Source organism: Sapajus apella, unplaced genomic scaffold, assembly GCF_009761245.1.
Source record: "Sapajus apella isolate SASKATOON/1434 unplaced genomic scaffold, GSC_monkey_1.0 scaffold15, whole genome shotgun sequence".
Classification (NCBI taxonomy): Eukaryota; Metazoa; Chordata; class Mammalia; order Primates; family Cebidae; genus Sapajus; species Sapajus apella.
The window spans coordinates 13,252,879-13,273,061 of record NW_022436955.1 but is presented as its reverse complement, the minus strand read 5'-3'; the positions used below and the strand labels follow the sequence as shown (position 1 = coordinate 13,273,061).

Here is a 20,183-nt window from a genome sequence, read left to right as displayed (position 1 = left end):
ACGAACACATCATTTTCTGTACATGCCAAGGTTAGTGATAAGAATTTCATTTTCCACCCCCGACATTATACTATAGTATTATAATTCGTAATCGAAACATCTGACATGTTGTTATTTGCAAAGTTCTGCTTACCTTACTCATGTTCTAACACAAAACAGAGTTAGAACCATAGCAATTTACCACACAGTGAAGATACCTGGAAAATGCTTTGGCTTTGTAATTTACTTCTGAAAACTGCTCAAATGAAACCTGCTCAAATACTTTTTTTTTTTTTTTCTTGAGACGGTCTTAGTCTGACACCCAGGCTGGAATGTAGTGGCATGGTCAAGGCTCACTGTAGCCTTGACCTCCTAGGGCTCAAGTGATCCTCTTGCCTCATCTTCTCAAGTAGCTGAAAGTACAGGCACAAGCCATCACACCCAACTAATTATTATAATATATATATTTTTTATTTTGTAGAGACAGGGTTTTCACTACATTACCGAGGCTGGTCTTAAACTCCTGGGCTGAAGTGATCCTTCCACCTTGGCCTCCAAAAGTTCTGGTATTACAGGTGGCAGCCACCGTGCCTGGCCCAAATTACTTTTTCTATCAGTATGTTACGATAATAGGAAACTACAAAATGCTCCACACCTTTTGAATTGTATCCCAATTATTCACCACTAGTTTAGTACAGAAAATCTGACTACCGTTTTTAAAATATTTCAAATTTTGCATGATCACAAGCTGGAGTATGTGAAATTATCTAAAATTTAGAGATGTCTAAAAGATTAACAGAAAATGAAAGGAACTCCATATGTTTAATATCTCTACATCTTCTTACTTACTACACAAAATTGGAGAAGAGGGTGTTTGCAGTGTCAAAGTGGAGCCGTCTTTCCTCGTGATATTAACTCGAAAAACCAATCTGGCACGAGTGCTTTTCTTCTTGGAACCAGCAATTCCTATTCTGGCTTCAACATCAGCATTCCTCAATTTCAATATCCCTACACAGTCCACCCTAATACAAAAAATATATATATAAAGGGACATTTTGTTATACAAATAGTATAATGTTCTTAAACAACAAGTGTGTTTTTAAAAATTTTGCTTATCTATTAATTCTGTGAATATGTAATAAAGTCACAAAGTTCCAAGTTCAAAAAGTACCAAGGGTAAATTCTAAACATTCATTGTTCCTAATACTGTCAATCTTTTGTTTATAATAATAAAGATGAAGCAAAAAAAATTAAAATCACCATTTTAAAATCTGAACATAAATAATGGCTTATAAGACATCTTTTTTTTTTTTTTTTTGAGATGGAGTCTCACCCAGGCTAGAGTGTAATGGCATGATCTCGGCTCACTGCAACCTCTGTCTCCTGGGTTCAAGGGATTCTCCTGCCTCAGCCTCCCAAATAGCTGGGATTATAGGCGCCCGCCACCATGCTCAGCTAATTTTTTGTATTTTTAGTACAGATGGGCTTATACCATGTTGGCCAGGATGGTCTTGAACTCCTGTCCTCAAGTGATCTGCCTGCCTTAAACTCCCAAAGTGTTGGGATTATAGGCATGAGTCACCACCACACCTAGCCAGGGACCTTTTTTTTTTTTTTTAATACATTTAATCTCTTTCTTTACAGAGCTAATTCAGAAAATAGAGAAAATGGACTTTACTTTTAAAATTAGTAGATGCCTCCAGAAGGATGGAATACTAGACAGCCACTAAAAAGTACATTATCACATTGAATGATATGTGAAAAATGCTCATGATATGTTAAGTAAAAAGCAGATTATAAGACAATGGGTACAGTACTTTCTCAATTGTGTTTAAAAAAGACTATGAAGATAAACATTAAAATAGTAGTTATTTCTGGGAAGTTGGTTTTTATTTATTTACATTTTATTTTATTTTTGTGAGTCAGAGTTTCGCTCTGTCACCCAGGCTGGAGTGCAGTGGCGTAATCTCAGCTCACTGCAACCTCTGCCTCCTGGGTGTAAATAATTCTCATGTCTCAGCCTCCCAATTAGCTGGGATTACAGGCATGCACCATCACCCCAGCTAATTTTTGTATTTTTAGTAGAGCTAGAGTCTCACTATGTTGCCCAGGGTGGTCTTGAACTCCTGGTCAAGTGATCTGCCCACCTTGGCCTCCTAAAGTGGTGGGATTATACGCATGAGCCACTGTGCCTGGCAGGAAGTTTGTTTTTAAAGGGCATGTTTTTAGCTATTTATTACCCTGTGCATTCAATTCTTTTTTTTTTTTTTTTGAGACACAGTTTCACTCTTGTTGCCCAGGCTGGAGTTCAATGACCTGATCTTAGCTCAATGCAACCTCCACCTCCTGGGTTCAAAGCAATTCTCCTGCCTCAGCTGCCTGAGTAGCTGGGATTATAGGTACGTGCCACCATGCCCAGCTAATTTTTGTATTTGTAGTAGAGACAAGGTTTCGCCATGTTGGCCAGGCTGCCCTTGAACTTCTGATCTCAGATGATCCACCCACCTCAGACTCCCAAAGTGCTGGGATTATAGGCATGAACCACTGCACCCGGCCCAACCATGGGAATTATTTAGCAAAGGGTAAAACAGTTAATTTTAACCCATTAGCAGTCTGAAGTAATGTCTTTTTTTATTCATAATTATTTAAAACATTTTAATAAAATACCAAAAATCTTTTGTACATTAGAAACTGAACAATTCTCCTGCCTAACACAAGAATGTAACATATAATGAAAAAATTATTACTAAGTACTTACGCCAGTGTCATGTTGTTGCTAGGATCAAGGCCAACTTCTATAACAGTAGTGCCTTCAATGTCCACTTCTTTGCAAGGAGTTGTATTTCGTCCAGTTACCCTGCAGGCCTGATAAAATCCATGTGGTTTCACTCGTCCAGAGTCGTTGCCCACAAACACCTGCAACACTACAGGTTCATTGTGGCCTTCCAGCTGAAATCAGAAAACATGCAGCAGAAACACTAATTGGCATTACAAATAATCTAATTATAAAATCAAATATTTAAGACCAAATCCTCTACTTGTAACTGGGTTACATTTAAAAACATTTAAATATTCCAGAAAAATAGAGGTAAAACATTTTCACAAAAGAGTTGGTTAAATTCCTGAAGTCATGGTTTTAATTCTGTAATAACTATACTTAAATTATAAATTTAGATGTTAGATGATAAATTATCATTTATAATTTATTTGTACAACCAGATGAGAATGAATGCACAGCACTTTGGGCAGCATTTGGGTTACTCAGGACTTACCATCATAACTAATGAAAAAACTTACAAACCTGTGTTGGTGGCATCATCATCATTATGAAATGAGAGTACATATACCAAATTTTTATTCTAACTAAAGCTACTTGAGTAGAGAAGTACAAGTGCAGCTATATGAGTAACAGGGAAATTAAGCTCATTTTCATGGACTAGATACATACATATAACACCATTAAATCCTGGGCCAAAATATTATGGTCCGAGAGGCTGCTAGTTCAAAGTAGGATCTATGGATGATTACAGGTCACTAGCAAGCCTTCATAAATTAAATTATAGTTTGTATGCTGAAAAATAAATAAATATTTAAAACAGCACTTGGGAACAAGTGTTTCCAATCCTGATTCTTGATAAGATTTATAAACATTGAAACTAATAGAGAAGGCAGAAAATTACAAAGTAAATTGTACAATGCATACCACGTGCTTAAAAAACTGACACATCTTTTCTATTCCAGTACAGTCCTATCTCTGTAAAATGGTATAATGAGGATAATAAGCAAACTAGTCAATTTGCTGGTCAGCAGAACCTAGATGAACAGTGTCTGGCACATAGAGGAGTGCAGTATTTGGTTTTTTTGTTTGTTTTGTTTTTTATCATAGCAGCAGCCAACTAGGAGATTTTTTTTCTTGTCTAGGAGTGCAGTATTTGTTGAATGAATGACTAAACAAACTTTTTTTTTCTTTTTTTGAGATGGAGTTAGGCTTTTGTTGCCCAGGCTGGAGTGCAATGGTGTGATCTCAGCTCACCGAAAACTCCGCCTCCCGGGTTCAAGTGATTCTCCTGCCTCAGCCTCCCAAGTAGCTGGGATTACAGGCATGCACCACCATGCCCGGCTACAGATAAACTTTTAAGGTCAATTCATTCCCTATCATAGTAAAGCAATTAATCTAACAATACTTCGAACTAGACAAAACATAACTTAAAAGTCAGGGCAATTCAGTTAAACATAATGACCAAACTACCAAAATATCTGGCTAGACAAATATTTACACAAAGCATAACATAAGTTTTTCACTGCTTATTACCTGTCCTGGGTTTGAAGGATTGGGTGTGGGTTAAGGTAGTAGCTAGGAAAAGGGGTAGACATGATATTGTACATGTGACTATTAATCAACCTTATAAATGGTGGCAGACACGTTTCCCAATTCAGAGTTTCAATCATAATTTCATTCAAGTATAAAATGAAAGGCAGTCCAACTCTGCTCCAAACTTAAAATACTGTTCAACTAATATATTTATACAAACTGTATTTAATAAGAATCTATCATGTAATTAGCCAAAATTCCTCCCTGTTTAGTATTTTGCAAAGGGTAGGAACACTTGTTAAGTCCTCTCCCTATTCCCCCATTTTTCTGAGGCTTGTCTTCAAAGACAAATATTCTTTATAACAAGATATCCTAGGTGCTAACACTTAAGTCTCTTTTAACTTTTAGTCTCAACCTTTAAAAAAATTAAGACTCAATTGATATCCCTTTTTTTTTTCTCATTTTCTTCTTTCCCCCGTACTTCAGTATATACAAATGATATTCTATTTCTTTTTTTTTTTTTGATATTCTATTTCTTAAACTGAAGATTTAAAACCAATTCCTCAGTCCAATAGTCCTGATTACAATAATCATCTCAAAAACCTTATTTTCAAAGTTCTTAATAATTTCTACTATATTTCTTTGAATTCACCTTAATATTTCTTCCTCCAAGTCAAGCAAATCACTTGAGATCAGGAGTTTGAGACCAGTGTGGCCAACATGGTGAAATCCTGCCTCTACTAAAAATACAAAAATTAGCTGGGCCTGGTGGCACACTCCCAGATACTCTGGTAGCTGAGGCTTAATAATTGCCTGCACCTGGAAGGCAGAGGCTGCAGAGAGCTGAGATCGCATCACTGCACCCCAGCCTGGGCAACAGGGTGAGATTCTGTCTAAAAAAAAAAAAAAAAAAAATTCTTTCTAAATATAAAGTTTTGGATGATTCTAATTCAAATATCAAATATGAAGGAGGAAAATTCATGATTGAAAATACTTTACTTTTCAGGACATATTCTCATTTCCCTTTACATTTTAACTAAAATTCAGATGACAAAGTAAATACCTTTACTGTAGGAAAGCCTTGCTGTGTTCTGTCTTTTACTGAGCCTCGGCTGCCCTCAGTAAGGTACCGAGCTCGGTGCTGTGTCTCAGGTTGTACAACTATCTTCAGCTCCTTTCCCTCACTTTTAACAGGATATTGTCCACACAACATAGGGCTCTTCTTTACTCCAGTTCCTTTTTGGTTTTCCAATGTTCTGAGAAATCAGAGCACAACATGAAGAAAGTATCAAAAAGAGTTTTTTGATAAAAGATAAAAAGTCATTTAAGACAAAGGAAGAAACAGAACTGGCAATAATAGTAAAAACAACTATTTAACTTACTGGAAAAATAAAATATTGCCTAAAGGAAGATACATAAGCAAAGTATCTTCAAACGTTTTATTAAAAGTTTATTATATGGTACAAAAATAAGAGAAAGTAAGTTTGACAGAAAACGAATGTATATAAGTAGTAGGAGGAAGGGAGAAAGATTGAGTGCAATAAACTGAGAATAACAGCAAAGAATAGTTAATGTCACTATGGCCTTTCACATTGCACTTCAGTCAAAATAAGATTTAAAAATTCCATGTATGCATTCCATATATAAATTCCAAATTCTATATAAAGCTATAAGATTACCTACTGTTATTTTTTAATTGCAAAGCAAAAAAAAAAAGAAAGAAAAAAAGAGGGTAGCAAAAACAAAAAACAAGCCCAAAAACCCCTACATGCCCCCATAAAAAATGGCCTACAAACCACATGAAGGTATATGTAACATTCTTTTGGGTATCCTTCTGAGTAAATCAAAGTGAAGAAATTATAATAAAAGATTAGTGATTGAATTTTTATTGGGAAATTAGCTTTATTCTAAACAATCTTTTCTAGAAGTGTGATTTTTCAGATTATTTTTATTTGTGATTAGTTAAGTAATTAAAGCCCTCAATAAAAATTTTACAACCTGGGTTTTACAACACCAGCATTATACCTTTTACTTTTTTTGAGATGGAGTTTCGCTCTGTCACCCAGGCTGGAGTGCAGTGGTATAATCTCGGCTCACAGCAACCTCCACCTGCTGGGTTCAAGTGATTCTCCTCCTCAGCCTCCCAAGTACCTGGCATTACAGGTGCACGCCACCACGCCCAGCTAATTTTTGTGTTTTTGTTAGAGACGGGGGTTTCACCATGTTGTCCGGGCTGGTCTCGAACTCCTGACCTCAGCTGATCTGCCTGCCTCAGCCTCCCAAAGTGCTGCATTACAAGCGTGAGCCACTGTGCCTGGCCCTTATTTTTTTAAGTTATATTTCTAACATTTATTTATAATGCATTTGCTATGTAGAGTATATGTACAAAGAAAAACAGTATCCCAAATGGTGGCTTTGACTTCAGGCAAACACATTTAATCTGTAAAATAGTTAAAGCACTGCAAATACATAATAAACATAAATAGAAAATAATATTGCTAGTTATCTTTCCTTTTGAGCAATGGTGTGGTGGCTCACGTCTGTAATTTCAGCACTTTGGGGGTCCAAGGCAGGTGGATCACCTGAGGTCAAGAGTTTGAGATCACCCTGGCCAACATGGTGAAACCCCATCTCTACTAAACATACACAAAATTAGCTGGGTGTGGTGCCAGGCACCTGTAATCCCAGCTACTCGGGAGGCTGAGGCAGGAGAATCACTTGTACCCACAAGGCGGAGGTTGCAGTGAGCCAAGATCACACCATTGCACTCCAGCCTGGGCAACAAGAGCGAAACTCCGTCTCAAAAAAAAAAAAAAAAAAAAAAAGTTCATATATGTTTTTAAATAAAGTCAGGGCCATAGCTTTCACTGACTCTCCTAGTCCTAAGTTTTGACTCACACTGAAGATCCAAGAGCCAGGTGACTGTGGACAAAAATCTCCTCTAAAAACAACCAGATCCCAGAAGGAATATTATGACTTCAAACACAGAGGAGCTAAGCAGCCTTAGACCTGGCTCTGATGTTTACTCCTCCAGCTGTAACCGAGTTACTGCCTCAATCATCAAGAACAAAGTGAGGAAAGGTAGTATCTTCAATGGAAATGGGGAGTAGGTTGAATCCTTTGCTAGGAAAAGGGCCAGAAGAATGGCAGAAGGAAGGAATGAAAAACTAGCACAGGTATTCAGTAAGACTGATAGATAAGAGGAAAAGTTCTCAAGCCAAGTACTGTGCTTAACCCTCTTCATATTCCCCGAACCTTGCACAGTTCCTGAAACATAACAGGTGCTGAAGAAATGTTTGTTAATGAAGGCAAGTAAGAAGAAAAAAGGGACAAAAAAAGGAAAGCAGAGGAAAAAAGGAGTTTCTGTAATAGTAAGGTGAGAAGGACCTGAGACCTAAGATAAGAAAGGTCCTAAGTGGACAAGAAATACCATTCACGTAAGTTTGACATAAGTCAGTCAAAGATTACCTGTGCAAGTCATTTAAAAAGGGCCTGGAAAAATAAATTCTATGAATATAACTATCGAGTTGAAGCTGGAACAATGGGCAATAAACCCTGTTGTTCTTCCCATCATACTGGCTACAGATTCAAACATTTTGTCTAACTAGTGTGCAATTCCTCACACATGAAAGTCTATGATATTCTGTTTTATGCTAATTTTAAAATCAAAGTAAAAATATTCATGTATTGAAACTATGTAGAAATATTCCCCAAATATACATACAAAGGGAACAAAGAAAATACTGCAAAATGATAACAGCAGGTTTACTGAGTGAATAGATGATGTGTTTTCTTGCATTTTTCAAATATTTGTAATTCATTTCTATTAATTTTATAATAGAAAAGGGAAAATTTTAGTTTGAAATATAGGAAAAATTCATAGAGCATATTGATTAACTTGGCAAGACATGTTTTTATACCCACTTACGCTAGTCAAGCTAATATTTATAAGGGCAAATAAATGAAAATGAGTTTTACTAGTCTAGCAGAACAAATTATCTCATTTGGGTGAGTGAGTATACACATGGCTTAAAGAAGAATATCATATGTAATTAAGCAATTTCTAAAATGCTACTTTAGAAGTCCTTAAAACTATCTTTATTCTCTAAATTTAAATGTAAAATGGAATACATACATATTGAGATGTACAGACATGTAAAACTATGAAAACATGAACTAATGCTTCAAAAAGTAGTAGTTACTAATTTTTAAGGAATGATGGCTTAAGAAAAAATAAAGTAGCAGTCAGTTACATGGGATTTTACTTCCAAATGGCAAGTAAAAAGGAAAATCCACCATCATGGCATATTCTATTCAGAAGTCTTAAATGACATTCTAATTTATTTGTGCTGCATAATCCTTCTGGTGGCCTATGTAAAAAAAAATAATTTTCACTACAAAAAGCCTGAAGTAGGTTTCACATCCAGATGACATCGTATCTTAACTTGCAGTAATATCTAGAAGAGACATGGGGCAAGTGATTCTTAGGACATTTAGTTGAGACATTTAAGAATGATATGGCTAGGAATATTCAAAATATGAAGCTTTCTTTAAAAAAAAAGATTTTATTTTCTTAATAAACTCTAACATTTTCATCATTTAAAAATGCTATTTTCATCCACAAGCTATCAAATTTCTATGTGGTATTTTGAAGATCAATAAACTGCTGTATACAATATATTTGAAAGTACATTTTCTAAATACTCAGTATGATATAAATTATAATTTTACGGCATGTTTGATCTAAGGCTATATATTCTTATCTCTCAAAACATTTTAAGATTTTTTTTTTATTGTTGAAGAACACAGGCTTTTAGCTTGAGATGCTCTGAAGTTATTTTTAAGGCCTATTTTTCTATATTTAGGTATGGTTTCATCCTTTCCTCAATATAGTTCTTATAAATTCCAATTTTAAACTTCTTCCATCATTTCCATATACTAGTTTCAAATATTTTTTTCATTACCTAAGAAGCTGGACATTTCTTCTGCTTGATGGAGTTTCTGCTCCATGAATTATTTCATGAAAGTTTGTCTTGACCAGTGTCATTATACATTCCCTGGGTAACCTCAAATCATTTCTAAGATACAGCTATCACACAAAAGTAGAAGCAGAAAAGATGAAGGTCAAGATATTTCTTTAATTAGCAACTGCAAATCACTGTGTTTACTGGCCATAAGTAAAAATTGTATTTTCTCTTAATTTGAATCTTCAACATTGATTTTGATATAAAAATGAAAATCTGTCTTCTGGAACTTTAAAGTCTTTCTCTACTAAAGCCCAAATAAACACACATATGTAATTAAATGATATTCATGAACCTTTTAGATCTGTGCTATCACAGTTACTTATTTAATGTGCTGTGTTCATTATGTTTCAGTCTTATTTTATTTTATTTTATTATTTATTTATTTATTTTTTTGAGATGGAGTCTCGCTCTTGTTACCCAGGCTGGAGTGCAATGGTGCGATCTCAGCTCACCGCAACCTCCGCCTCCTGGGCTCAGGCAATTCTCCTGCCTCAGCCTCCTGAGTAGCTGGGATTACAGGCACGCGCCACCATGCCCAGCTGATTTTTTGTATTTTTAGTAGAGACGGGGTTTCACCATGTTGACCAGGATGGTCTCGATCTCTTGACCTCGTGATCCACCCGCCTCGGCCTCCCAAAGTGCTGGGATTACAGGCTTGAGCCACCGCACCCGGCCTCTCAGTCTTATTTTATAAATAATATTTTTACAAATATTATGTTCTGAAATTCTTGACTCTATTAACCGGCAACATTTTAGGAAAGAGTTTATCTTATTTTCTTTTAGGTAATTTACTAATCTGGACTTTCTAAAACTAAAAAGCATTTAAATATTATTTTCATTTAACTACATCACCCCAAAAGCGATAAAGCAGCAGTGTAGAATAATTATTGCTTAAAGTGTAGATATTACTTTTAAAAATGTACTGAAGGAATGCTTAACGGCAAGTTTAACATACATTAAGAATATTCTCTATAATATTAAACTGGATTTTTAACGAAAAAAAGATCAGTGATGTCATCAAGTAGTAAACCAATCTAAAGCATCTTGACCACTTTTGTGTAAAATTGAAATTGTAGGAGATCCTGGGTCCTAGTTAGTTAAATTTTAACAAATAATTTTGAATGTACTATAGACAAATTGAATTTAAAAGTCTAGCAATTAAATATTACAATAAAACTACTAAAGGAATTAAAAATAAGTCATATTAATCTGCATTACAGCAGTGAATTTTCTGTAACATAGCTATTGAACCGTATTAGTAGGTAGTATGAACTGGCAGAGATGAAAGAAAACTCAAACATGTACCATGATCCTGTTTCATCACCCTCTCAGTAAGTAACCCAGAATCACAGAAAAAAAAATTAGTGATTAAAAAAAAGTCTTGAATCCAATGCATTAGTATCAAAGGAAAAAAGCTTACAATACATGAATCTAAATGATGAGAATCAAACTATCAATTTAGTTTTCTCTTGTCATCCATCAAAGAGAAAAAAACTAAGTCTAAAATCCTCTAAAAAGATGTAAACTATATGAGGACACAACGTGAAAGGGAACACAGCTCTTAGTGACCATCTGAGTTATTTTGGCTAGAGTCATTACAATGCTAGTTATTTTATGAGTAAAAATATTTTTAAGTCCTTTTAAAATATAAATTCATTTGAAATTTAAGTTATTTCAAAACAGATTATTTTCATTTTCTATTACCTAACTACCCCATAATAAGATGATTATTTTATTTTCTATCTACTAAAAGTTGGTAATTTTAAGTTAAAATGTTCATGTATTTCAATGATAAAATTAGCACTGTTGCTTTATATGCAAACTTGAGCGGAGCAATTAAGAAAAATTGGGAATTTTTTTTTGTTTTGCATAATGGTGATAGAATTTTAAAAAATGTGAATACCAACCCATTTCCTGCTTTTGAGTTGCCTTTGTTGTCCGTGGTAAGCTGAGAAAGCACATAGTGAGGTGCTTTGGCACTGTCGGCATCAAATATATCCATATTAGATTCTTCACAATCTCGTCGTTTGACCCCCGGCCTCTGCTTTGGATTTCGTTTTCGTGATTTACGAGGTACCTCAGTGTTATCATTGTAGGAACTGGTGCTCATGTTACTGAAGTTGGAGGGGGAATCCTCCATCCACATACTGCAGCTCTGCTCAGATTCCAATCCACACCCCTCATCCTGGCAGGACATCCGACTGTTATCCAGCAAGTCCTCAGGTGGTGGTGAGATGTACAAGACTGTGTGCCTCTTCGGTGTTGATGGATGCTGCTGAACTGTGTTACTGGTTAACTGCTTTTCACTTACCCCTCTGTTACTTACCCCCAAGGCTGAGGAGCAGCTCTCCACTTGCATAGCCTTGCTGTCGGTGACTGAGGTAGAATAAATGGTAGGGCTGGAAGAGGTGGTAAAGGAGCTGCAAGCACCGCCCATGGAGGAAGAGGAGGGAGCTGAAGAAGCATCTGCAGTGTACAATTCAAGAGTAAATACACTATACATGTTTTCACCTATGCTGGCTAGCAGTCCCATTGAAAATGTGATTTGCGAACTGATTGTTTTTCCCCAAAATGAATAGTCGGAATTTGGTTACGTTTTAGAATATAAATGCTTCAAGCAATATAAGGCCTAAGAAATGCAATTTTTAAAAATGCCCAAATAGCATTATTTAACTTGTGTTACAATCAATAGATTTTAAAAATCTAATTTAATGTTTTAAGCTGTAAAGCAAAAATAAAGCTTTTATTGCCTCAGCCGGACATCCTATTGAATTTTAATCATTTAAAGTAATAAAGAAAACCCCAATATGAAATATATTCTTGTGGTCCACATTCAATGCCAATTAAATAATTCATTATAGAATTTGAAAAGTGGGACTGTGCTTAGCCACAAAATATTAAAATAAGTTTCTAACCTATGAAGCAGAGAACTACAGGTCATTTTTAATGCAGACACTCCCTGCTTCAGAGGCAAATCCTGGAATAAAAATATGAGAAAATAAATGAGAAAAGAGCTGCTGATTATTGCAGATATCAATTATAAAATGAGAAATAAATAGAAAAAATATATAATCAACTGAATTGGAGGCAAAATGGAACTGGTATTGTCACTATAATTGGTTGTAAAATCTAGAAGAAACAAGATGAAAAAGGTTTGATTTGGAACATGCTGGGTTGTAGAAGATAAGCAAGTTAATCATTGTGTCTCCAGAAGCTGGAAGTGGTAGTTCAAAACCATAAGCTCTAAAATAAACCCATCCTTTATGACAGAATAAAAAGCAAAGGAAGAACAGATTAATGGATGGATTTCTCTTATAAAGTGATTGATTACATGCTCAACAATTGGTTACAGCTGTCTATTTTCTCTCTTTTTAAAGGGCCTGGTTGATTGTTACTAGTCAGGGAATTTTCCAATGTAAGAACAATGGTAAATTTATTGGCTGAAGTCTAACAAAAAAAATAGGTAAGCATAAAAATCTCTGGAGAGCATCAGAATTAATTCCTATAAAAATATTTTTTTTTATAAAACCATTTATCTACTATGCCTAGCAAAAAAAGATTTACATAGATCTTTTCAGCACGTGTGGCAACTGGCAGAATAGCTCACTGAAAATACTACTACTTTAGCCCTTAACAGCATAACCTCAGAGGCACATTAATTGCTAAGGTTGAAAGTTTCATGACTAACATTTTAGATATCATTTTATCTTATTCTCAATATGGAAAGGTTTGTCATCATATGCACACACAAAAATAAAAATAGGTAACATGTGACAAAGATACATTTCAATCTAAAATTAATTTGTATCTACAGCCAACTATGCCACTGTTTTAAAGTATATGCTAAAATTGTGATGTGCAGTTAATGGAATTGCAACATTCATATCAATGATAAAGAGTACAATGTAAGAATGTCAATGTTTAGATAATTAAAAGCCAAGTGCCAAAGATCTGTTTTTTTAATTGAAAACATGTATTTAAAATACACCTAAATTATTTCAATGAACTATATCCACCCAGAATTCTTCATTGCTGTCAAGGCTAAAGAGCACAGTAATTAATATTAGTCATCAATAATATGATCTACATAATCTGACATGGAAAGATTTTTTCCAACTACCATAAGTGAAAGAGCCTAAAGAAATTAGATGATACCAGTTCCATTTTCCAGTATGTATCCTTGTCAAATGCAGTAGCTGAAATTAGAAAATTCAGTCACTTTAAACTGCATTCCACTTTGAAGGAAAACTTATCAATTTTGTAACATGCATTAATGCAATGTTTTCTTAGTAAATAAATACTGTAAAAGATTTGTAAAAACTACAAAATCTATATGCTAATGCCAGTGACAGTTTAGGAGCTGATTTGTAGCCACTTTGAGTTTAAATATAAATTTTTTCCTTGTCTTTTGAAAAATACTACAGAATTCATTTTAGAAAAAATAGAAAAGGTATTATATCTAACATTCCTCCATCTGTTCCAACTATTGGCAAAAACGAAACTAAATTTTTTTGTGTGTGTAAGCCTGTTCTTCATTTTCAGAGAAATACAAGTATGCAGCATACAAGTATGCAGCATGCAATATTTGCAGTGGAACACAAAATACATGAATGCTGTGAACTTATATTTCCATAAAGCAGCTTTCTCCCACTCACCCTTCTTAAATCTAAGGATCATGCACATGAGAATGCAGAGTATGAACATCTCAGGGATCCCTGTTCATGACAGATGGAAAGTACAGGTGAAAAGCAATCATGAACCCAAAAGCAACTTATATGATATTTATGAATTTAATATGCACAATGTAACCTTGTCTTATTCTCTGAGGTAAAATTTTTATCTTGCAAACCTTATCAAAGCCATAATGATTATAAAACCCAAATGACTTAAAAGTCATACATAAGTGTGTGTTCTGGGACAAGTATGCCAAACTGTGATATCATACCCTATGTAAATTTAAATATTCTATACATTTTCCTTGGACAGCTAACACATGATTCTTGCATTTCCTGCCATTTCCTGGGTATACTTATTAAAGAAAAAGTTAATTAGCACAAAACTCTGACACTGAAAATATTAACTCTGTCAGAGTAGAAAGTAAGTATCTTTTAATTGAAAAATAATATTACTTTTTAAAGTATACCTCAGTTTGGTTTGGCCCCCAAATTGCAAAGATTCTACTCATTTTAAGACAAAGGAGATAATTTTTGTAAAACTATAAAACTCTTTTTTTTTTTTTAAGCTCTGTTGCTCAAGCTACAGTGCAGTGGCACGATCACGGCTCACTGCAGCCTCAACCTCTTGGGCTCAAGAAATCCTCCTGCCTCAGCTTCCCAAGTAGCAGAGACTACAGGCGCACAACACCATGCCAGGCTACTTTTTAAATTATTTGTAGAGACAGGATTTTTTCATGTTGCCCAGGCTGGGTTCGAATTCTTGGGCTCCAGCAATCCTCCTGCTTTGGCCTCCTAAAGTGCTGGGATTACAAGCATGAGCCACCACATCCAGCCTAAAACTCTTTACAATGGTATTACTGATATTCTGACAATTACAATGATGTATAAAATCTTTCTTTTTTAAAAAAATTTTTTATTCTGACATGGCTCTGATGATGTATAAAATCTTTCATATCAAAATGTTACATTCTGATTAGCAAGAGATCTGAGTGCATTAATAATGCCAGGTGAGGTAGTAAAGTGGAGGGTATGAACTGTGAGCACCTCGAAAGCAGCAACAGTATCTTTCTCATCTCAGATCCTCCCAACACCTACCACAGTGCCCAGCATGTAATGAAGTTCAAATTTATTAAATTGAGTTATGGGGAGTCAAAAATTTGATATGTATTTTGAGTTAAAGTTAAGCTTACAAATAAATGTAGGTTGAAGAATAAAAGAGTACTCAGAATATACATTACTATGATAACATTATTTAATACAAGGGAAATACTAAGAGTTTAGACATAACTATTTGCTATCTCTACAGAGAGTACTGTAGTAATTTTATTTCCTTAAACTGTAAATAAGCCAAATTACCTACTTATACATCCATAAATTTACCATGAAAAAAATCTTTAATATCCTATTAAAATATAAATACCTAAAATAATGATATCAGAAGATTTTAAACGTCTAACACTAATTTGTCATTTCCAAGCATTCCCAGAAAATGCTAACAAATCTTCCTGGGACTCAATATATCTATAAAGATCTTTCAGTCACTGTATCACTAAATAAAATACCAAAAAAACAGCTTGACATCTGTAGAACTAAACTGTTAAATGCAATCCTGCCCCATCTATATATTCTTTTTTTTTGAGAGGGAGTCTTGCTCTGTCACCCAGGCTGGAGTGCAGTGGCGTGATCTCAGCTCACTGCAACCTCTGCCTCCCAGGTTTCAAGTGATTCTTCTGCCTCAGACTCCCAAAGAGCTGAGATTACAGGCGTGAGCCATGGCACATGGCCATGTGAATATATTTTATTCATTTTCTTTTCTTTTATGAAGGAAATATCGTTGAACCTATAGTCTAATTTATATAGAATAATTTTATTTGTTCTACAGCATTTTCTGTGACCACAGAAAGCACAACAAAGGAAATACAGATCATCCTATAATTTACTAATAGAAATTTATGTCAGATTATTTTAAATAGAATAATTTTAAAATTTAAAAGGGAAGGTAAGTGTCATATGTAAAGTACCCTGTATTTAAGTCTATATGCCACTATTAGCAGTAGCCAATTATCAGACCAAATGTCAGTAATGATGGTGAACTTGAATTGTGTATATTGATGGAAACACTAAGGTTCACTACAAACGCTCAAAAGTAGTTGATATTTAAAGATTGGCAGATATTAAATAATATCTACGTGGAATATGGATATCCCAGAATCTGCAATTCAATAAAAAATGAAAAACGATTTTATTTTCAAATTTATTTTTTCTTTCTTTCTTTTTTTTTTTAGACAGTCTTGCTCTGTCACTCAGGGTGAAGTGCAGAGGCATAATCACAACTCACTGCAGCCTCAACCTCCCAGGATCAAGTGATCATCCCACCTCAGCCTCCTGAATAGCTAGGACTACATGTGTGCACTGCCACACCTGGCTAATTTTTGTTATTTTTTTGTAGAGACAGGGTTTCACCATGTTGCGCAGGCTGATTTTGAACTCCTGGGCTCAAGCGGTCCTCCCATCTCAGCCTCCCAAAGTGCTGGGATTACAGGCGTGAGGCACCGTGCCCAGCCTGGAAAAAAGATTTTAGATGGTACCATTTACAGAAATCCATACAGATTTTATATACTCCTTATTTAAACAGTATTTTAAACTAAAGAACTATCAGTTCTAGGTTTGTCAACTAGAAATTATTTTAACTACCATCATTAAAAAGGTATGATACTTTATATGGAACTAACAAAACTTTTAATAGGAAGCTTTGAAATTAGAAATATTTGTCAAAGCCCTCAAAAGAAAGAAATACCTTTCACTGACTTAAAATACATGACAGAAAAGTCATTTAACTTCCAAGCTTCCAAGATTAAAATCTGATTCTGAACATTTGAATACGTATATATTTTTACAATTTTTCAACATCTGTGCAAAATCAATAGAGTTTTCTTAAAAAGTGAGTTAATAAAAGCCATAAAATTTTGCAAGTGTGCCCAGTGAACGCAAAGTGGGACACAGAAGGAATAAATTATTGACTGTTCAGAAAATAATCATTAAAAAACCCACAGGATATTTGGAAACAATTTCTTTCCCTTTTTTTTTTTTGAGACAGAGCCTCACTCTGTTGCCAGGCTGGAGTGCAGTGGCATGATCTCAGCTCACTGAAACCTCTGCCTCCCAGGTTCAAGCAATTCTCCTGCCTCAGCCTCCCGAGTAGCTGGGACTACAGGCGCCTGCCACCACACCTGGCCAATTTTTGTATTTTTCGTAAAGACGGGGTTTCACCATATTGGCCAGGCTGGTCTCAAACTCCTGACCTTGTGTCCCACCCGCCTCAGCCTCCCAAAGTGCTGGGATTACAGGCATGAGCCACTGTACCTGGCATTTTTTTTTTTTTTTTTTTTGAAACGGAGTTTCGCTCTTGTTGCCCGGTCTGGAGTGCAACGGTGCAATTTTGGCTCACTGTAGCCTCCATCTCCCGGGTTCAAGCAATTCTCCTGCCTCAGCCTCCCAAGTAGCTGGGGATTACAGGCATGCACCACCACACCTGGCTAATTTTTTATTTTTAGTAGAGACGGGGTTTCACCATGTTGGTCAAGCTGGTCTCAAACTCCTGACCTCAGTTGAACCGCCCGCCTCACAGCCTCCCACAGTGCTGGGATTACAGGTGTGAGCCACCTTGCCTGGCCAGAAACAATTTCTGATCTAAAACACATAGTGTTCAACCTTAGTTATTTCTTCTTAAGCATTGTATTTTTCTTACTGGTATCAATGACCAACTGTAAAATTCTTATCTGATAAAAGCTACCAGACACAAGGACATATTTTCAGATTAAAGAAGAAAGCTATTCAGAGAAAAAAATTGTAAGGCCAACACACTCATGTTGCCAAGAGATTGAAATATCTAAAACACACAAAGTGGCTGCAAACCTGCTTTGTCAACACCTTACATGCCAACCTTCATTTTCTACTTTTCTTCTTCTTATAATATTAAAGTTTAAAACTTTACAAAAAGGTTTAGTTTCAATCAGTATCAATCCACTATTTAGAAACAAACAAAAAAAAAAGTAAGAAAGGAAAAAAGGAAGAAAGAAAGAAGGAAAGACTTAGGAAGAAGTCTGAAAAACGAGACCGACCTATACCCTGGGTGAGATTGGATGGGTTAAGTGTCTCTGGCACTATTTGTCTTCACTATTGACAGACACTGTCACACAACCCACCACACGATGCCTGTCTCTGAATGGCGAAGCTAGAATGCAAGTTAAGTGTATTAATATAAAAAACAACTAGCATCCCAGCATATAAAATAAGCAATCCAGATTATTAAAAAAAAAAAATTGTAGGGTTGATCATTTAATTTACATGAATAAAACAGTTTCAATCTCCCATTTGTAGTTTTCCCACCCAACAAAAGTTTACATGCTAAAATAAGCAATGTTTTAAAATAAACTTCAAAAAATTAAATTATTAACCTCTGAATGCATGTAGGGAAATTTCTTATAAAAAATTTTTGTTAACTCGTATTCACCAATTTGCTCTGTTTATAGATGCAATCTAATCCATAAGCCAGAATTCTCTCTTTCAGCTGTTTTTCAGGCTGTTCCCTTACCGAAACACTTTTAAAGAGTGGAAGAAGATATGTTCTGAGCAATGCACTTACACGGTAAAAACAACAACAACAACAACAAAAGCCCTTTATTTTAGCAGCAAAATAACCTTTTCATTTTTCAGACCACACTGACTTAAAAAATATACCAATTTATTCTTTTAATGATAGACGCTACTTTGTATATGTTTGATCCTAGAGGCTCTATTTTTTAAAATAATGAGCACTACTGCTGAAGCTGAAGGGTCTGTTACTGATTTACTGCAGACCATCTTTTTCTTCTCTAGTCCATTAAATTGCCATTCAGGGTTCCAATATTATAAAACAATTACTCTCCAGTTTTTAATGTGAATTCTCTTTAAATAATCATTTCTACCTTATCAGAGTACCATTAATATACTCATATATTTACTAAAGAGTGCTTCCTAAAAAATAAAATGCTTAGCCTGAAACTTAGCACAATGTTTTAAATGTATTTTTTGTTCTATTCAAACAAAAATTCAACCCAAAATATCTAAGCACAGTGTATAAAACATGTACTAGATACATACATTAAATAATTTCATTTTAAGTCCTTTTTAAAATTCTTTCCTAATAGAAGAAAAAGATGTTTTCCATCATCTAATGATTTAAGTACTACTGGATAGCATCACTTGTCAATAATGAATGAAGAGACTATAACTCAGACATAATCTTCTATCCCAAATAATTTAAACACAAAAGGAAATAATTATACTAGCTGACAGTTACATTTATTACACTGCCAAAGACCCCAGAAAGTAGAGGCTAAAAAGAGAGAGAGAGAGAGAGAGACAAATACTGTAGTACTGAAAGATAATGTCACTTTAAGATAAAAACACTAAACTTAAAAATTAAGAGAGAAAAACAGTTCCAAGGGATGTTGTCTGAAGGACACTTCAATATGCTATACATTTTATAATAGTTTAGATTAAAAAATAAAGGCATCCCTGCCAATTCTAGTCCAATTTCCCCCCCCCCCTTTTTTTTTTGAGATGGAGTCTCTCTCTGTTGCCCAGGCTGTAGTGCAATGAGACAATCTCAGCTCAATGCAACCTCTGCCTCCTGAGTTCAAATGATTCTCCTGCCTCAGCCTCCTGAGTCGTGGGGTTACAGGTGCCCACCACCACACCTGGCTAATTTTTTGTAGTTTTTAGTAGAGATAAGTTTCGTCATGTTGGCTAGACTGGTCTTGAACTCCTGACCTCAGGTGATCCACCTGCCTCAGCCTCCCAAAGTGCAATTACAGGCGTGAGCCACTGCACCCAGCCCTACATTTCTTTTTTTAAGATATGACCAAAACAATAATAAAAAAAAGTTTACAGCGTCATTAAAAACTTCTGATTTGGCCGAGTGTAGTGATTCACACCTGTAATCCCATCACTTTGGGAGGCTGAGGTGGGTGGACCATGAGGTCAGGAGTTCAGAGTGAGACTCCATCTCATTAAAAAAAAAAAAAAAATTAAAATAAATATAAAACAAAAAAAACTTCTGATTTAATCAATCAGTTTTAGACTTGGGTCTGGAGTAGAGTGTACATTAGATACAAACAGAAGTAATAAATTGCTCTACCACAGGTT

At 35.1% G+C, this 20,183-nt stretch overlaps 1 protein-coding gene across 13 annotated transcripts in view; it reads right to left on the bottom strand.

The window, feature by feature from the left end:
- The window catches only part of NFAT5 (nuclear factor of activated T cells 5), a 128,455-nt gene that overhangs the window by 40,561 nt on the left and 67,711 nt on the right, over nucleotides 1-20,183 (bottom strand). For 5 of the 13 annotated variants that reach the window (XM_032284315.1, XM_032284316.1, XM_032284318.1 and 2 more), the window contains 4 exons: nucleotides 11,226-11,784; nucleotides 5,355-5,547; nucleotides 2,738-2,928; nucleotides 829-1,001 (listed from right to left, as the gene is read on the bottom strand). In XM_032284315.1, coding sequence (XP_032140206.1) covers nucleotides 829-1,001; nucleotides 2,738-2,928; nucleotides 5,355-5,547; nucleotides 11,226-11,784 — 1,116 coding nt within the window. Of the gene's footprint in view, nucleotides 1-828; nucleotides 1,002-2,737; nucleotides 2,929-5,354; nucleotides 5,548-9,255; nucleotides 9,675-11,225; nucleotides 14,609-20,183 lie in introns of those variants that run through there. The other 8 variants (XM_032284319.1, XM_032284320.1, XM_032284321.1 and 5 more) reach the window with 7 other exon arrangements.